Source organism: Boleophthalmus pectinirostris, unplaced genomic scaffold (assembly GCF_026225935.1).
Source record: "Boleophthalmus pectinirostris isolate CB_2022bp ecotype Guang Dong unplaced genomic scaffold, ASM2622593v1 HiC_scaffold_16, whole genome shotgun sequence".
In the NCBI taxonomy this organism is placed as follows: Eukaryota; Metazoa; Chordata; class Actinopteri; order Gobiiformes; family Gobiidae; genus Boleophthalmus; species Boleophthalmus pectinirostris.
The window spans coordinates 28,993,735-29,014,434 of NW_026571095.1; the positions used below are offsets into that span (position 1 = coordinate 28,993,735).

Sequence of the window (20,700 nt, forward strand, 5' to 3'; positions counted from 1 at the left end):
GAAAACTGAAAAAACAAATCGTTATCCGTTTGGTTTTGGAGACAAATAATGAAGAAAATAGTAGTTTTTTTCGTTTTCTTATTCTTGGTTTTATTTTGAAAAATGAATGAACGAACGATACATGGATTAGATCACTTCCATCCCTCCACACCCGACTAACAGCAACATGTATATTCTACATTTCCTCCATCTTCAGTTCACGGCCCGATGGAAGCGATTGTCCCGCCCTCTCAGCGCTCTGATTGGCCGGTAAACTTCTACACACTGATTTGCAGATTATCCAGCATGAATTGTATCGTAAGGTGTTGTTTAGTTGATCCAATGGTGCCTTAGTCCCGCCTCCTTTGAGTTCAGTCATCAAAAATACACATACATTCACCCCAGCATGCATTTTGCCCACTTCAGGTCATCTTTCATTGACTGTTTACACTCTATAGCAGGGGTCTCCAACCTTTTTCCTCCAGAGAAGTACCTTTACAAAATGAAAATGCTGGAGAACTTCTAGTTTTATTGATTACAAAAAATGGAGTAAATATAAGAGTCATGGAAAGCCTTCGACGAGGTACAGTTAGATGCAAATCAACATAAACCATTATCATTTAATAGTGTAGAAAGGTAGGCATCAAATAATACATGTATAATGGTAACAGGAATTTAATTTACTTATTCAGGACAATATGTGTAATTCAGAAACCCCTCGGCGAGCGACTAGGAAGGGGGTGGAGAGTTACTTGTAGCTTCCGAGCTACAGGTTGGAGACCCCTGGATTAAAGGCTCTATTCCTGTTTACGTCACAAACCAGGAAGGCGTTTGGAAACATGTGATGACAACTTCTGACGGGCTCTGTTTGCTGAAGTAAGTCTGACAAATTCTTTGAAAAATGAGAAAATGTCCCAGGTTTTTCATCTCCATGTCATTGTAGCATTCCATTATGTTCGGCTAATCAACAATAACCGTATTTTTCGGAGTATAAGTTGCACCAGCCAATGCGTAATGAAGAAGAAAAAAAAAACATAAATCGCACCAGACCCTAAGTCGCACTTTTTGGGGGAACTTTATTTTAAAAAATCAAGGACCAGGAACCAACGTTTTATCTTGAAATTCAAGTTATAGTTATAACAATAGAACAGAGAACAACAGACTGAATAGGCGTCTGGTATGTCAACGTAACATATTAACAATTATTCAGATAACTATAACATAAACAACAGAACATAGGTTTCCCAAACTCTCTAATTCACTCCAAATCACTAAATCCATTGAATTCTTCATCCTCTGTGTCACTTGTGAGCAACTCCGTGCGACTTTGGTTGTCACTGAAGTCCAGTCCACTTTGTTGATCCATCCAGTGACTTCCAGGAAAGTTGCATGGTGCATCCACCCGGTTGCCGTGAAGCTGTGTTCTCCATCCCTGCTTTCTGCCATTCCCTCACAAGTTTCTCGCTCACTCCAAACTTTCTTTCTGCTGCTCGAATTACCGTTTTCTGCTCCATATTTCACTACTTGCAACAGGACAGTGGCTTTTTCTGCAGGAGACATGCGCAGAAAACAGATACACAAGCCTAGAGCCTCTCACGGCTGTCAGTCTGAAAATTTGAATATATAAGTCGCACCAGAGTATAAGTCGCAGGACCATCCAAACCATGAAAAAAAGTGAGACTTACAGTCCGAAAAATACGGTACAACCACACCTCAGTTTTCATCATTTCCACACTGACCCACAACTCCGAGCGCACCGGGTACATGCGATTAGAAGAGACGAGGGTGCGAAATTCAAGATGATTCCAAACAGCACATACTTATGCAGTCTTCATTTTACCGCTGATCACATTTACTTCTTAGGGTTTTATCACAGTTGGTTGGCGAGCCCAGTGATCGGGAACTACACCGGAAGTTGACATCGCATGTTTCCTAACGTCTTCCTGGTTTGTGACGTAAAATCAGAGCCTTGTATTTGTCTTACAGGTGTCACCTTTACGTTTTCTAGTTGCCGTCCTCTCTGCCGTCTGATTGGTCAGTTCACAAATTATCTTGGAGTTTACCCAGCGTGAATTATAAAGCGTTATACTATTACAAAAGAGCTTATGCAGTTTAATTGTCTTCATTTTGAGCTTTACAATCCAACAGTTGCCTTAGTCCCGCCTCCTCCGCGTTCTGATTGGCTGGTAAAGTTGCAATCTTCATAAACAAAACACACATTGGCCCTGAAATTACCCAGCATGCATTTCGCCCACTGTTCCTCCTCCTCTCTCGTTGAAAAGCTTTGACTGTTTATACCCTTTTACAAATCAGAGCCCTGTATTTGTCTCGCCGCTGTCGCCATCACGTTTTGTGCGGTCCAACGGGCGCGCTAGTTCCCGCCCCCTCCGCCGTCTGATTGGCCGGCAGCGGCGGGGGGCTCCAGTCCGGTTGGTAGAAGTGGATGTCAAACGTCCGTGCCCACTTGGCGAAGACGCGTTTCTCGGTGATGAAGCGGTGGTGGCTGCCACGGCGACCGCGCTCGTGGGAGATGTACATGGCGCATTCGTCCGGCCCGCGAGGCTCGTAGTAGTGGTACGGCACGGACTGGTGCTCCGGCTCCCTGCAGCAACAAGAGAAGACAGGTTAGAGAGAGACAGTTAAAGCTGCACTGTGGAACTTTTCTGCTGCCTGCTTCTTGCCATGATGGTACTGGTTTGTTTTGAATGTTCTATGGTATGATATTAAAGGAACAGTTAGGAATTTTGGACACAGGACCTCATTCCCTAGTGAGTCAGAGTGTTGGAGATGTGTGGAGACACTTTTTTAAATAATCCATCCAGTCCTTGTATTTGCAGAGGTCGCTGGTGCTAGACTAGTGCATGTCAATGGCCATAGTTTTCCTGCCACTAAAAACAGTCTTACCCACTCCACAAAACACCCAAAGTAAATCTATTATTATGCCAGACTGTCAATGTGAATGTTTGTGTTGATAGAATAATTTTAGAAATTAAACTAACCTTGCATCGCATGAATCGTCACATGTTGTGGGACTATTTTCTCATATATCAGTCCGCCGCTCCCAAACTTTCTATCAGGAAGTACAACTCACTGCTGCTGGTTAGTTTTATTTCTAAAATTATTCTATCGACACAGACATTTACATCGACAGTCTGGCGTAATAATAGATTTGTTTCGGGTGTTTTGTGGAGTGGGTAAGACTGTTTTTATTGGCAGGATAACTATGGCCATTGACATGCACTAGTCTAACACCAGTGACCTCTGCAAACACAAGGACTGGATGGAATATTTAAAAAAGTGTCTCCACACGTCTCCAACACTCTGGATCACTAGGAAATGAGGTCTTATGTCCAAAATTCCGGACTGTCCCTTTAAGCCTAATTGCCTGGCTGTGCAGTTTTTGTAGTATTTTTGTTTTTTGAGCTTAGTTTTTTAACATCATTGTATTTTAACCAACCAAGAAGTTCAGCGTGTGCAGTTCAAGGGACACAAGTAAAGGACTGTTGGATTGTGTAAATGAGATGTTTAGTTTCCCTCTATCCATAAAGAGCATTCAAGAAGCTAGTTAAGGTAGGGTGACCAGTTTTTCAAAATCAAAAACCGGGACACGCTTGGTTTGGGGTGGCTGGTAATAATACATTTTTGAAATGAGGGCGTAATTAAAGAAATCTGTTCTGCACTCGGCCCATTCATGACTAACATGAGTCAGTAGAGCCACATTTTATTCATGTTTTGGTCATTTTTAAGCAGCTTTTCTGTATTTTGCCAAACAAATTACAGTTTTTGCTGCATTCTATTGTGCTCGGGACTCGGGGAAAACAGACTTCCACCTCGAGAAAGTGCAATGGAATGACCAATCAAATCGGGGCTCCAAAACACAAAAACTTGGGCTAGTTCGATGCAGACCGAGTCGGCTGGATTCACAGTAAACAGGGAGAATTGTCTTTTTGTCATTTTGATATGTTAAGTTGTGTTTGTGTAGAGAAAGTGTCTTCTAAAACAGTGGTCCCCAACATTTTTGTGCCCTGGATTGGTTTTATATCCGGCAATATTTCATGGACCGGAGGAGGTTGGGGGAGGAGGCATGATGCATGGTCTGCACAGCATGGTTAAGTCCTGGCTAAATCCTGTTTTAGACCCGAATTTAGACCTGGTTTAATGCTGGTTTTAGTTCTTGTTTAGTCTTGGTTTTAGTGTTGGTTTAGAGGTGCGGCCCGCGTGGCGTACGGGATGGGGGACGATCTACGCGGCGTATGGGGGGTTCCCACTCTCAAGGCCAGGTACTGGTCCCTGGCCCGGGGATTGGTGACCCCTGTTCTAAAAACTTTGTGACATTTAGACTTTCTTTCACATCATTTGACCGTAGACAGAAGTTCTTTTTGTGAACATATAATAGTCTGCCATAATCGAGCCACCAACAGGTAACATTACCTAACAGACTCTATTTACAACGGATGTCGGAAGAGCTGATTGGATTTATCGACTATCGACATTCAATAGAAGGCGGGATTGTGCCTCTATTTACTGTAGGCAGGGACAGGATTGATCAAAAATAGGGACACCTGGGACATTTCTTATATAAACCTGGGACAAATCAGTGGTTTTGTATAAATCTGCTGGAACAGGAGACACAGGACTCAAAACTGGGACTGTCCCGGGTAAACAGGGACGACTGAGATGCTAGACGTGACACCAAATGTGGCTGAAGACCTTCCAGAGAAAATACACAACCAGAATACCCATCTCATCAATAACTTAAACAACCAAGCGAAGTTAGAAGTTAAACCGATGCTTCTATCTGCTTTTATACCAGGTTTAGTATCCATTAGTATCATATTTTTTACACTTTGACAACCCTCGCCTGAACTATTCTCTTTTATTCACTGAGCTGATTACACTGAGACTAACACACCCTTGTTGTTTATAAAATCTGTCTACCAGCTTATTATGACCTTGTTTACCTTAAGTGGTTTATTTATAATCACGAGTCCACGGTAATTCGTTAAACTGCTTCATTCATTCGCGTTGTGCCCAGTTAAAGACCTTTCTCTGGAAACACATTGCATACTTTTTCACTCACTGGACATTTGGACAGCAGTAAAAATTGCCCTATGATATGATTTCCTTCATATATGCCAGAAAAGTTCATCCCAAAATGAGTTGTGATCGACATTTTTACAGACACAGCTATTAAACGCAGTCATCCAAAGTACCAGCGCAACACTAAAAACTTGGAATCTCGAGATCCATTTGTACCTTTTGCATATTTCATTAAGTTCAAATCCAGTTCCCCCAAAAACAAAAACACAAGAAGAAAGAAATATTAGATTTGTGGTTAATATTTCATAGGTCGTGCATTACATCTGGCGGGGGTCTATTTTTCACGTGAAGGGGAAAAGAGTGTCTCATCTGCATACGTTTATTTATCATTCGGAAAAGCGTCGGAGCCTTTTTTAATAATGTTTAAATGCCACGCAGGGACAAAATAAAAAGCTTTTTACACAGGCTTTTAAAGCTTTCCGAGTTCCATTTACAAATACCAAACAACAGAGAAAAGCACTACCAGCCATGTGTTAATGTTAATGTTATTTAATGTGGTTTTCAGAGCGATGTAATCTGTCAAAGGCCATCGGCGTCTGAGTGGGTGTTCGAGACTATTTTCTGCGCATTTGGAAAGTAGATCATGTATTAATTTACACAGTCGAGTCTGAAATGTCATGGCAATAAAATGTACAGATGTTCACAAGATACATGCGTCTGAACTTGTCACGATACTGAAATCTACAACTTGATTTCGATACTAAGGGATAGACTTGATACTCGATACGAGAGGTGGGACCTGCAAGTCGTGACGTGAACTCGAGTCAGACTTTAGACACCGTTTTTAGGACTTGAGTACGGAAGCCGAGAGGGGTCACAACGAACGCAAACGCCGCAACAAATACAAGCGCGACAACACAACAAAAAGCCACAACACACCAGAAAAAGCCACAACGGAAATGACCGCGAGACTCTATTTTAATGGAAACGCCGCAACAAATACAAACGCCACAACACAAAAGCCACAACACATCAAAAAGCCACAACACATTAAAAAGCCACAACGGAAATGACCGCGAGACTCTATTTTAATGGAAACGCCGCAACAAATACAAAAGCCACAACACAAAAGCCACAACACATCAAAAAGCCACAACACATTAAAAAGCCACAACACATCAAAAAGCCACAACACATTAAAAAAGCCACAACACATTAAAAAGCCACAACACATCAAAAAGCCACAATGGAAATGACCGCGGGACTCTATTTAATGGAAACGCCGCAACAAATACAAACGCCAAAACACAAAAGCCACAACACATCAAAAAGCCACAACACATTAAAAAGCCACAACACATCAAAAAGCCACAACGGAAATGACCGCGAGACTCTATTTTAATGGAAACGCCGCAACAAATACAAACGCCACAACACAAAAGCCACAACACATCAAAAAGCCACAACACATCAAAAAGCCACAACACATCAAAAAGCCACAACACATCAAAAAGCCACAACGGCAAGTGAAGAAGAAGAACTACAATGTGAAAAGTAAAGGAACGGAGAAGTTGGAAACGTAAATAAAAATAATTTATTGTTTTATCATTATTCGTTTCACTTTGTATTTCTTCTTTTTCACTTGCTGCTTGATCGGTCCGTCGGAAAATAGAGTCCCGCGGTCACTTCCGTTGTGGCTTTTTAAAGTGTTGCGGCATTTGCGTTTGTGTTGTGGTGTTTGTATTTGTTGCGGCGTTTGCCATTAAAATAGAGTCCCGCGGTCATTTCCGTTGTGGCTTTTTTTGGGCGTTTGCTTTTGTTGTGACCCCTCTCGGCTTCCGTACTTGAGACTTGATAAAATGGACTAAGGCTTAGATCTCGACTTGGACTTGAAGCCTGTGACTGGAGAAGACTTGATGCTTCTCCTAAAAAAAATATGTTTTTATAAAATACTTTTCTCTTTATAGTTGATAAATGGGGAGCTGGATTTTAAAGGAACAAACTGGAACATGTCCCTGCCACTTCTATTTGGTACTTTGGATGTGACTGAAGTACTGTGATACTCAAATGTACTACAGTAATATACAGTACAACATGATCCTTCCATTTCAGTGCAGATGACACGACAAAATAACCGTTATTAAATCAGATTTTTTTTTCTATTGTGACCGTAATGATTCACACTAAGATTTTATCAAAACATTTAAAAAGGACAAAATTGCATTTCTACAACTCTTAAATAAATACTCATGTATAAATATGCCATGACGTTTTAAGAACAATTTAGTTTAAAACTCATATAAATTGCAAAAATCAAAGCTGTATTTGGTACTTTGGTTTAAAGACTTGAAATGACTTGAAGCTCAAAGCAGACGACTTGGACTTGACTTGGACTTATGGGCCAGTGACTCGAGACTCGACTTGGACTTGCCTGCGTTTGACTTGGGACTTGACTCGGACTTGAGGTCAAAGACTTGAGACCTGCAAAACAAAGACTTGGTCCCACCTCTGCTCGATATTGATTCTGATACCACTTTTCTTTAGACAATAGAATGTGATTTTCAACATTAAACTGTAGTACTTTTGTTTATATTCCCATGCGAATACTAGTCTGTGTGCTCTTATACTTGTTCTGATACAGCTCAAGATCATTCTAAAACTATTCAGGAAAGGTTCATTTCTGGCTTGTGAATGGAACTTTTTTAGTTTCGATACTTGCTCAAATGAGTATCTTGTTTTGATACTATATTTAGTATCGATTAGTATCTGATGGGGTGTAACGGAACATGTATTTGTGCCGAACTGTTTCAGTTTCGTTTGTGCATGAGTGAGTTCGCGCAGTTTGTGTGTGTTTACATTCCGCCACTACATGTGCAGCTACACGAAGGCTCGGCTCTTTAATATTCATGAAGGAACTGGTCTGATTGATGTGGCATTGTTTCCTGCAGCGCTTTATAGTTAGGGCGGCCGCCTCGACAGCAATTACCCCCTGCCTTGATTATGTCCCTCTGAACCAATGAATCCTCGCAAAACTACTGTCATTGCGTCCCATTCCTCACTTTCGCCTTTCGCTGGCACAGAATTTCTACTTCTCTCCCCCATAACTGCAACTTCTGTCCCTAGTGAAGGAGAATTTTTCAACCGCTGCGGACATTGTGACTGCCAGCAGATCTGACAATGTGGACAAGTTGTTTTTTCTGGACAAAAATATGATGATTGAGTAAAACTTCATGCTGGAACTGTTTGTGCTGCGCCTTACTTTTAAAAAAAAGTTTTCTTTACTGTTTACAAGGAATTTATTTTTTATAATATTTCATGCATTTCTTGCTTATTTGAGAATATTTTATTTAACTTATTAGTATTACCAAGCAGCACTTTGCATATATTTTATTAAAACTAATTATTGGTTTAATAAACACACAAATAAACAACAAGAAAATGGTTTTGCATTTTGTTCCGATACTGTACCCAAAATGAACCTCAAAACCCTGATTTTTGTGGACTATTACACACCTATTATCTGATTTTTTATACTTTGACAAACCTAACCTGAAATTACTCTGCTTATTTATAGAATTGTATACTCATTTAGTCCAATATTATGACTTCTGTGTAATTCCTCAGTCGTCCAGGTAGGATCCATAGTGAAAGAATGTTTACTTCAGTTTGCAGGACACAGGGGACACAGGAGGAGGGACACTTTTGTCCTGAGGGTTGTTGCTCTGTTCAAAATGCCCTGACGCTGGATCTGATGACTCGACCTGTTTAGCTGCGACTGAGACTTTAGTTTGAGCTTTCTATGATTGTATTTCACTGCTCAATGTGCTTAAACTACAACAAATAAAACGATTAAATAATAATTACAATGTTTTCTTTCAACATTCTTCTAAAAAAGGCTTTAAGGAGGTTCACTGAAATCAAACATGCAAAAGGTAAGAGTCTGGCCATTGGTGAATCTCCCTGAGTTCTGATGGGCGTGATTGACAGATGGAGTAGCCAATCAGGGACAAGCACAATCTGTTGGTATAAAAACAAATATGGCTGTTTAGGTGGAAAGAACAGAGAAATAAAATCTCACTGGGGACTGAAAAACATCTCGTATTTCTGCAGAATCAATGAGCGAAGCACTAAAGTCTGATTGCACATTTGATCAGACTCAAGACGTGATGGAGTGTTGTTATTTTAGTTCGGAGGTGCAGGAACAGAACAGAAAGTGTCTGAGCGCTCAAGGATTAATCAAAGTAGAACTCTGAGTAAGCAACAATTAGGGAAAACGTTGGCTCTGAACAGTCGATTTTTGAGTAATTCGGTTAAGTTAAAGACCGATATAAACAACCGATGTACGATATACGAAACCGATATATGATGTTGTGTCCTTATCAGAAACATACTGGGGTTTGTGTGTTGTTTTTTTTTTTATTCACCAGGACTGAACCAGGACTGAACCAGGACTGAGTGTCGGAACACACTAGGACCAAACTGGGACTGAGACTGAGACCAGGACTGAGACCGGGATCAGACTGGGACAGAGACCAGGACAGAGACCAGGACTGGGACCGGGACCGGGATGAGAGTGGGACTGACACCAGAACTGAGACCGGACTGAGACCGAGATCAGACAGGGACTGAGACCAGGACTGAGAACGGGATTAGACCAGAGCTGAGACCAAGACTGAGACCGAGATCAAACAGGGACTGAGACCAGGACTGAGACTGGGATCAAACAGGGACTGAGACCAGGACTGAGACCAGGACTGAGAACGGGATTAGACCAGGACTGAGACCAGGACTGAGAACGGGATTAGACCAGAGCTGAGACCAGGACTGAGAATGGGACCAGACCAAGACTGAAACTGGGACTGAGACCAGGACTGAGACTGGGACTGAGACCAGGAGCAGACCGGGGCCGAGACTGGGACCGAAACCAGCACCTGACCAGGACCAGGACCAGACTGGGACCGGGAGCGAGACCGGAACCAGACCGGGACCAGACAGGCACTGAGACCGGGACTTGGACCAGGACTGAGACTGGTTTAGACCTAGTTTAGATGTGGTTCAATTGTGGTTTATTCCTGGTTTAGTCCTGGTTTAGACCTGGTTTAGTCCTGGTTTAGACCTGGTTTAGTCCTGGTTTAGTCCTGGTTTTGACCTGGTTTAGACCTGGTTTAGACCTGGTTTAGTCCTGGTTTAGACCTGGTTTAGTCCTGGTTTAGACCTGGTTTAGTCCTGGTTTAGACCTGGTTTAGTCCTGGTTTAGACCTGGTTTAGACCTGGTTTAGTCCTGGTTTTGACCTGGTTTAGTCCTGGTTTAGACCTGGTTTAGACCTGGTTTAGTCCTGGTTTAGACCTGGTTTAGACCTGGTTTAGACCTGGTTTAGACCTGGTTTAGTCCTGGTTTAGTCCTGGTTTAGACCTGGTTTTAGTCCTGGTTTAGACCTGGTTTTAGAGTCCTGGTTTAGTCCTGGTTTAGACCTGGTTTAGTCCTGGTTTTAGTCCTGGTTTAGACCTGGTTTAGTCCTGGTTTAGTCCTGGTTTTGACCTGGTTTAGTTCTGGTTTAGACCTGGTTTAGTCCTGATGTAGTTTTTAGTTTTATTTTGAAAATCAAATGATCAAATGATACAAGGATTTTTGTTAACTAACTTGTTAAATCAAACTGTTCCTGAAATTTTTTGATGTAAAGTAGAGCTGTTTAATGTCATACTGTGGAACATTCCAGGCAGAGCAATGACATCTCCATGGAAACAAACGGTTACATAGTGCGACTTTAACACACACATCCTGCATATTTATCTCTTAGTCTGAAACCACTTCGTTCCAACTTGTGACGTCATCGAATGGTAATACAGGAAGTGCTTCAGTGTGTTTTTCATACACCTTTACCAGAATCATTTTCACGTTTTCAGCCCTGGACTTGCCGACACTTGACACCGCAGCTATTGTTTTAGCCTTGTTGAACTTTCTCCGCTTCTCAGTGCACCAGAAGATTACAGATTGCAATCTCAACTGAACCAAGATTAAAAAGAAAAACATTCTTAAAAGGGAACAACTTAAGGTTATTGTAGCGTATTGAAGAGTAAAGCAGTTCAATCGAGGCTAAAAGCAGCTGTTAACCTGAAAATAACATCACAAGGTGGAACAGAACATTTTGAGCTTTGGAGATGCAGACAGACTAATAATAAAGAATTACTCAAACTCAACTCGAGGTAGGTTTTTGAGGAGGTAACGACATTTTAAAGAGCCATTAAACGCTCTGCCGAAGCTTTACCCCGCGCCTAAGAGAAAATCTGAAAAATCCTCCTGTGGGGCGGGTTCTGGAGCGATGATTGACAACCGACTGACAGCCACAACGATCCAACACGGCGCGGACCTGTGCACTCCAATCTTTGAAACAGAGCAGACATTTGTGCTCGAATCACATCGTTTCCCTTTTCTCCAGAAACAACAGGACATCGCGGTGCCCAGCAGTGCCAGGAAGCACCCGTAGACGCCAGTTTCTGTGCTCGTCACTCTTGTTGTAAGTCAAGACCGATTTAATCGAGACCAAGACCTGTCCGAGACCACAGGGTCCCGAGAATGAGACAAGACCAAGACCTCTGAAGGTGGTGACCGAGACAAGACCAAGACTTTTAAAGGTCGAGGCTGAGACAAGGCCGAGACCACAGTCCATCGAGACCAAATCAAGACCAGCTTTGTCATTTTCGACATTTATTTGTATTTTAGAGTTATTTTGGCACATTTATATCAATGTTTTTTTATAAATCTCTCTCCATTTGAGCTGGTTAATGTTCATTTAGGCCTAAAATAGGCCAAGCAAACTGTACTGCACTGAAGCCCCTTCATTGGACTTTCACCCACAGTTTCAGAACTTCTTCTTTACGAGAACTTCCACTGGGACTTTACAGAAACTGTGAATTAAGTGAAGAAATTTAAGAAAGTGGGAAGGATTTTTAAACCTGTTTTGTCAAGATCCTAACTGGAGTTACATTATCTTGGGTGCAGGTTGGTTCTGCAGTGGGATTTATCAGCCTCTGCACATTTACCAAACGCACGTTGTGACAAATACAGATGCATTTGTGCACTTTTATTAAGCAAACTTGGGCCACACATCGCGGTAAGAAGCAGAGATCTGAGCGGGACAGAATTTTCAGTCCTGCATCCACCCACATCCACAAAGAATTGTAATTTTCAGTCCCGCAAGTTTATTGCCGACAGCAGCGGCCGTAATGAAACATGATCACACTTGACAACTGTCCGAGACAAGACCGAGTCCAAGCACCTTCAAGACCGAGACAAGACCGAGTCCAAGCACCTTCAAGACCGAGACAAGACCGAGTCCAAGCGCCTTCAAGACGAGACAAGACCGAGTCCAAGCGCCTTCAAGACCGAGAGAGACCGAGTCCAAGCGCCTTCAAGACCGAGACACCAAGCGCCCTTCAAGACCGAGACAAGACCGAGTCCAAGGCCTTCAAGACCGAGACAAGACCGAGTCCAAGCGCCTTCAAGACCGAGACAAGACCGAGTCCAAGCGCCTTCAAGACCGAGACAAGACCGAGTCCAAGCGCCTTCAAGACCGAGACAAGACCGAGTCCAAGCACCTTCAAGACCGAGACAAGACCGAGTCCAAGCGCCTTCAAGACCGAGACAAGACCGAGTCCAAGCGCCTTCAAGACCGAGACAAGACCGAGTCCAAGCGCCTTCAAGACCGAGACAAGACGAGTCCAAGCGCCTTCAAGACCGAGACAAGACCGAGTCCAAGCGCCTTCAAGACCGAGACAAGACCGAGTCCAAGCGCCTTCAAGACCGAGACAAGACCGAGTCCAAGCGCCTTCAAGACCGAGACAAGACCGAGTCCAAGCGCCTTCAAGACCGAGACAAGACCGAGACAAGACCGAGTCCAAGCGCCTTCAAGACCGAGACAAAGCGCCTTCAAGACCGAGACAAGACCGAGTCCAAGCGCCTTCAAGACCGAGACCAGTCCAAGCGCCTTCAAGACCGAGACTCCAAGCGCCTTCAAGACCGAGACAAGACCGAGTCCAAGTGCCTTCAAGACAGACAAGACGAGTCCAAGCGTTCAAGACCGAGACAAGACCAAGTCCAAGCGCCTTCAAGACCGAGACAAGACCGAGTCCAAGCGCCTTCAAGACCGAGACAAGACCAAGTCCAAGCGCCTTCAAGACTGAGACAAGACGAGTCCAAGTGCCTTCAAGACCGAGACAAGACCAAGTCCAAGAGAGACAAGACCGAGTCAAGTGCCTTTCAAGACCGAGACAAGACCGTCCAAGCCTTCAAGACCAGAGACCGAGTCCAAGTCAAGACCGAGACAAGACTTCCAAGCGCCTTCAAGACCGAGACAAGACCGAGACAAGACCGAGTCCAAGTGCTTCAAGACCGAGACAAGACCGAGACAAGACTCCAAGTGCCTTCAAGACCGAGACAAGACCGAGTCCAAGCGCCTTCAAGACCGAGACAAGACTGAGTCCAAGACTTCAAGACAGAGACAAGACCGAGTCCAAGCGCCTTCAAGACCGAGACAAGACCGAGACAAGACTGAGTCCAAGGCCTTCAAGACTGAGACAAGACCGAATCCAAGTGCCTTCAAGACCAAGACAAGACCGAGTCCAAGTGCCTTCAAAACCAAGACAAGACCGAGACAAGACCGAGTCCAAGTGCCTTCAAGACCGAAACAAGACCGAATCCAAGTGCCTTCAAGACTGAGACAAGACCGAGTCCAAGCGCCTTCAAGACCGAGACAAGACCGAGTCCAAGTGCCTCCAAGACCGAGACAAGACTGAGTCCAAGCGCCTTCAAGACCGAGACAAGACCAAGTCCCAATGAGGTAGAGTCCGAGACGAGGCTAAGACTGAAAATAAAAAAAACCCAAAACCAATCTGGAGAACTATGACACTACATATTAACCTGCATCTGGCCATTAGTCCAACCCAAAAATGCAAATGTCCTGGCCGTAGTTGATCCTAAAGAAGCCGTTACAGACACCGCTTTGACCCAAAAGTCAGATCTTTAAACAAATATGCACTAAAATGCCAAAATAGAGCCAGGATTGGGTACACATTTCTATTTGAGACCCATTCACACAGCTAATCAGTAGAAAAAAGTGATTGTGGTGTTTAGTGGCCCTTTAACATGACTAAAAGCGATTCAAAGCCTTTACATTTGATGGACGTGGAGTGGAGTGTTTCAGACGTCTGCTGCAGCCAAAGACAAAGCTGTTCTTTCATTAAGGCTCTGATTGGACTTGCGCCCGAACCAAAATAAAGCATAAATCTTGCGAAAGCGTCGATGCGGAGACGGAGAGAGATGGTTTCACAGTTTGTCCTTTTTATCTGTGCGTCTGATAAGGTTTGACTCTGCTCCAATAAAAGCTCTTGGTTACAGCCTGCCCGGTGAATCAGTCTTATTAAAGTCACTAATGAGTCTGTGCAGTCGGCGGGTCCTCGGAGACGCTTCTGTCCCACTCTGCACTATAGTAAACAACATGGAGTCATGTCTGCAAATACAAAAGAAGATTTAAAGAGATACAAAAGATATTTCTCTGTCTGCTTTGAGAGTTCAGATTATAAAATGCGATTAAAGGGGCTATATTTTGCTCTTTTCTGATCTATGTTCTAATGTTTCCTGAGCACAAACAGACCTGGAGTTGTGTTTTGTCTCTCTTTTTGATGTTTCCTTTTTTCCCCGCTCTAAGTCGCTCCCCCTTCAGAGCACTATCCAGCGTTTTAGGGTAATTCTGGTACGTGGGCATACTCTGGCTAAATCGTCAAGGTGTGACAAGGCCATAAAACCAGCTAAAAGAAGGAAAGAAGCCCAACCGATAAAAATAATGTCAAGAGGGGACAGCTACATTTCACCTTTAGTGCTGTAGAGACTGACTGGCAATTCCAGGTCTTAAATCATCCAAATGATTTTAGCGAAGAGTGTATGGGGTTTAGAGGAGCACTTCCTGTACCACATGACATCATGAGTTTGGGCAGTGGCGGAGCATTTCACACCGAGGCCTTCAGCAGTGCTCCGTCTGAAACAATCCACTCCTCAAGAACTAGTTTATGTTTACATTATACACAGTATAAAGAGCTGTGGAGAGTCTGTGCACGGAGAAGAAGTGAGGAGCGCTGGGGTGCTAAACCAGGACTAAACCAGAACTAAACCAGGACTGTTTGTCGGAACTGGCCCGAAGGTGCACCCATGTAGACTGTCGGGTGACCGCAGACAAAAGGACCGTGCCTGGGGCCAGTGCTCCGGGCAGTGTGGAGCACTGGCCCCAGCGGCAGCATGGGGCTCAGTGCAGCTGTCGCCTGATCGCACTTTACGGAGACTCTCTCCCTCTCTCTCAAATCCAAGATTAGTCCTGGTTTAGACCTGGTTTAGACCTGGTGTAGTCCTGGTGTAGTCCTGGTTTAGTCCTGGTTTAGACCTGGTGTAGTCCTGGTTTAGTCCTGGTTTAGACCTGGTTTAGACCTGGTGTAGTCCTGGTTTAGACCTGGTGTAGTCCTGGTTTAGACCTGGTGTAGTCCAGTCCTGGTTTAGTAGTCCTGGTTTAGACCTGTCCTGGTTTAGACCTGGTGTAGTCCTGGTTTAGTCCTGGTTTAGACCTGGTGTAGACCTGGTGTAGTCCTGGTTTAGACCTGGTTTAGACCTGGTGTAGTCCTGGTTTAGACCTGGTGTAGTCCTGGTTTAGACCTGGTTTAGACCTGGTGTAGTCCTGGTTTAGACCTGGTGTAGTCCTGGTTTAGACCTGGTGTAGTCCTGGTTTAGACCTGGTGTAGTCCTGGTTCCGCTACAGATGCAGTTTGCTGCTTTGGTTGGTTCCCTCTCTGATCGTCCAATCACGAGTGTGAATCTGGTGATGTTGTCGTTCGCTGCTAAAGCCCCTGGTGACACCAACTCAGAATCTGATTGGCTGAAACAACAGTTTCATGTGTTGTGTGTTCGAGGGCCTTCAGACTGTGAAGGCCTCAGGGACACTTCTTTGACTTAGACTCTGCCTGGCTGAAATGTGATTGGTTAAATGCTTTAATATGAAAATCCATGTCTGGAAGCAGCACAACTATCGGAAAAGCTTTGAAATTATTTAATAATAATATAATAATATAATTAACATCAGTCTGTGATTCAGATATTTTTTTAGGCCAGCAGAGAAGGACTTGCAGACCCTGACGCCCAACCACTGAGTTTGAGAGAAGAACTCAGCCGAAACATGCAGGGTCTGTGTGTTCAACATGTGCGAATGAAACAAAACACAAGTCCAGGTTTGTTTTTGATGAGGAAACATTAGAACACAGATCAGAAAACAGCGTCATATGGGCTTTTCAGCAGCACAGTGATAAAACAGCATGAGCGTTTTACATGTGGATTTCTTCGCCGCGTCTGTGTGTGATGGATGTTTGCGCTCTGATGTAAATGAACGGAGGCGAGTCGGTCTCGTTAATTGCCGACGGAAACGTATGGCTCGTCAGGATGATGTATCGCCATGGTTACGCCGCACAAATGTACTTTTTACTTCTCATTGTTTCGACATCACCGCGGCTAATGGATCAGTTAGCACCAGTCAAGCGGTTTGTAAGTTTGTTTGTTTTTTTAAATACTTGAATCAACTCCGGATCTGGGAAACATTTTTAAAAATCGTTCTCAAAAGTTTTGACTATTTACGCATTAATTTATGACATTTAAAAATCACATGACATTTCGCAAATTATTTTAAGTGCACCGATTATACAAAATCAACTTTTCAGAGCTTTTATAATTGTTTTCTCTCTAATTTATCCTCTCCAAGTTGTATTTACTGTGATTCACTTACCAACTTTTTAAAGAAATTAGACTTTGTTCAGAGTACTTTTCTAGCAGCTTACTTTTACTCCTACTTGAGTAATATTTTTTATGAAGTAACAGTGCTCTTTCCTGTCTCATTTTTGTATCCATCCCAAAAAAAACCCACCAGATTTTGTGCATTTTTTTTTTAATGTTTTGTCTTTAAATCACATGAACTTGAAATTATATCAAATGTTATATGACTTTTACTTGTGTACTAGTTTCCTTATATCTTACTTGAGTGATTTCTACTTGAGTAATATTATTTTGAAGTAACTTTACCGTTACTCAGTGTTGGGAAGGTGACTTTTAAAATGTATTCCCCTACAGATTACAGATTACACACCCCAAAATGTAGTTTGTAACGTAATCCATTAAATTACTTAAAGTGAGCAACATAATCTGAATACTTTGGATTACTTGATATTGTCATGCTTTTTAAAACTACCTGAATGTAGCGACCACATCCTGAAAATTCTTGTTTGTTTTCTTCAAATTCTCTGTTGAGCCCAAGTCTCCATCAATAAGCAGCTGTTTGCTGTAGAGAAGCAAAGACCAAGAAATCTTAACATAAGATGTTTTGTTTTGTCTGCTAAAAGAAAATAAAAAGCCCAGTCTTTACTTAAACCTATAAAAAATATTATTGATAGAGAAATTATTTCTATATGAGAAAACTACTGCTGCCTTAAAGTATGTCCACCCTACTGTTAGGTGTCATATTGTTTAGTCCTGGTTTAGTCCTGGTTTTAGACCTGGTTTTAGACCTAGTTTAGTCTTAGTTTAGTCCTGCTTTAGTCCTGCTTTTAGACCTAGTTTAGTCCTGCTTTTAGACCTAGTTTAGTCCTGGTTTTAGTCCTGGTTTTAGTCCTGCCTGCTTTAGTCCTGCTTTTAATCACCCTCATCATCACTTTGAAATCTATAAAAGTCACTTTCTCTAAACTTATCCATAAAATATGTCCGCTCCTCATTATTTCTAAAACCGTGCGCCGCAGTGCCGCGATCTTTCCATTGCACGAGTTTCGTGTTGTGTTTTTTCCGGAAGCTACAATCGTCACTACTTCGATTAACTTCGGAAAAAATCTGCGAAAACATATCCTTGAATCCTAATGGTCAGTCTAGTGTGGGTTGTAGTGGCCCCCACCGATCACAGTCTCTGTTTAAATGTGAAAAAGGTCGTCAAATCACGTCTTTAGTGATACAGCGGAGGTGTCAAAAGTCGTCATTAAGGAAACAGGGAGGGTCGTCAAATGTCGTCTTCATGGGGGAAAGAGTTAAAGAACATTTACAACAGTCCTGCATTTTGGATCCTCCCTCTGATCCAAAAGATTCAGATCCCGGCTGCGCGACTCGCTGTTGTGACGTCGTTTACAGTTTTTTAACGCGGTCGTCAGCGGATTTGTTTCTTTTATTAAGCCGTTTTAGATCAATATTATGATTTAAAATGTCCAAATTATAACCTAATGATCCCCGGGCGTCACAGATTATCACTATAAAGCCGATACGGGCAAATTAGGTCTACTTTAAAGCACAATTTGCCATTTTGTTGAAATAAATCCTAATTTCAGAGACTGCATTTGAGCCCGTAACCCAGAATGCATCAGGACTAATGCACCTTCAATCCTCAATATTCAGATAAGTACATGTATTTAATGCTTTATATAACCTGATATACTGTGCATTATCCTCAGCACACAGGAAATATTTCAGTGCCAGTCATTTCGTGCTTAAGAGCTCTTCTAACTTAGAACATTACCAGATGGCCTACAGACTTTCTTTCTTCACTCTTTAATGGGAGATATATGGTTTCATTTTACAGTTGTTGGGTCTGCGAGGAAGAAAAATGTTTGGCATCTGTTCCCTGCTGCTGGTATTATGAACTCTCTACTTGTGTCATTTTCAACTTTTCTTCGCAAATTGCTTCCTGATTGGTGTAAAACTATACTTTAGATATTATCCCAGCGGATTAAGTAGGAATTAGAGAATCATCGAAACCTGTCAAATACACTTTAAATGCAAAATGTTCAGAAAAGGTTAAGGTTACACTTTAATGCAGCGATCCCCAACCTTTGTTTGCGCCACAGACTGGTCCACGCGACATAGTTAAGTCCTGGATAAATACTGTTTTAGACCTGGTTTTAGACCTGGTGTAGTTCCGGTTTAGTTCCGGTGTAGTTCCGGTTTAGTTTCGGTGTAGTTCTGGTGTAGTTCTGGCTTAGTTCCGGTTTAGTTTCGGTGTAGTTCTGGTGTAGTTCTGGCTTAGTTCTGGTGTAGTTCTGGTGTAGTTCTGGTTTAGTTCTTGTTTAGTTCTGGGTTAGTTCTGGTGTAGTTCTGGTGTAGTTCTGGTTTAGTTCTTGTTTAGTTCTGGTGTAGTTCTGGTTTAGTTCTGGTGTAGTTCTGGTGTAGTTCTGGGTTAGTTCTGGTTTAGTTCTGGTGTAGTTCTGGTTTAGTTCTGGTGTTTAGTTCTGGTTAGTTCTGGTTTAGTTCTGGTGTAGTTCTGGGTTAGTTCTGGTGTAGTTCTGGTGTAGTTCTGGTTTAGTTCTGGTTTAGTTCTGGTTTAGTTCTGGTGTAGTTCTGGTTCTGGTGTAGTTCTGGGTTAGTTCTGGTGTAGTTCTGGGTTAGTTCTGGTGTAGTTCTGGTTAGTTCTGGTGTAGTTCTGGTGTAGTTCTGGTGTAGTTCTGGTGTAGTTCTGGGTTAGTTCTGGTTTAGTTCTGGTGTAGTTCTGGGTTAGTTCTGGTGTAGTTCTGGTTAGTTCTGGTTTAGTTCTGGTGTAGTTCTGGTTTAGTTCTGGTGTAGTTCTGGTTTAGTTAGTTCTGGTGTAGTTCTGGTTTAGTTCTTGTTTAGTTCTGGTGTAGTTCTGGTTTAGTTCTGGTGTAGTTCTGGTGTAGTTCTGGGTTAGTTCTGGTGTAAGTTCTGGTTTAGTTCTGGGGTAGTTCTGGTTTAGTTCTGGTTTAGTTCTGGTTTAGTTCTTGTTTAGTTCTGGTGTAGTTCTGGTGTAGTTCTGGGTTAGTTCTGGTGTAGTTCTGGTTAGTTAGTTCTGGTGTAGTTCTGGTGTTAGTTCTGGTGTAGTTCTGGTTAGTTCTGGTGTAGTTCTGGGTTAGTTCTGGTGTAGTTCTGGAGTTCTGGTTCTAGTTCTGGTGTTAGTTCTGGTTAGTTCTGGTGTAGTTCTGGTTTAGTTCTGGTGTAGTTCTGGGTTAGTTCTGGTGTAGTTCTGGGTTAGTTCTGGTGTAGTTCTGGTTTAGTTCTGGTGTAGTTCTGGTTTAGTTCTGGTGTAGTTCTGGGTTAGTTCTGGTGTAGTTCTGGTGTAGTTCTGGTTAGTTCTGGTGTTTAGTTCTGGGTTAGTTCTGGTTTAGTTCTGGTGTAGTTCTGGTGTAGTTCTGGTTAGTTCTGGTTAGTTCTGGTGTAGTTCTGGTGTAGTTCTTGTTTAGTTCTGGGTTAGTTCTGGTTTAGTTCTGGTGTAGTTCTGGTAGTTCTGGTTTAGTTCTGGTGTTAGTTCTAGTTCTGGTGTAGTTCTGGTGTAGTTCTGGTTAGTTCTGGTGTAGTTCTGGTTAGTTCTGGTTAGTTCTGGGTTAGTTCTGGTTTAGTGGCGCAGCCCACACGGCGTACGGGAAGAGGGGTTCGGACTTTCGCGGCCCGGTACCAAATGACCCACGGCCTGGTACCGGTCCCTGGCCCGGGGTTTGGGAACCCCTGCTTTAAAGGCAAACTTTTCCGCTGGTTTTGACCGTTCCCTCAGTGCCTAATGACCCATCTCCAGATCTTCAGCTAGTCTTGGTCAGGACTACTGTAGCTGGAGGATTTGACCGACAACGCAAACTCCGCACAGAAAGACCCGGGGATTGAACCTGAAACCTTCTTGC

At 42.9% G+C, this 20,700-nt stretch overlaps 1 protein-coding gene across 1 annotated transcript in view; it reads right to left on the bottom strand.

Annotated features, from left to right (window-relative positions):
* Positions 1–2,322: 2,322 nt before the first annotated feature.
* Positions 2,323–20,700, bottom strand: part of st6galnac5a (ST6 (alpha-N-acetyl-neuraminyl-2,3-beta-galactosyl-1,3)-N-acetylgalactosaminide alpha-2,6-sialyltransferase 5a) — a 256,085-nt gene continuing 237,707 nt past the window's right edge. The window contains exon 5 of the mRNA XM_055151370.1: positions 2,323–2,581. Within this exon, the coding sequence (XP_055007345.1) occupies positions 2,323–2,581 (259 nt within the window). The remainder of the gene's footprint in view (positions 2,582–20,700) is intronic.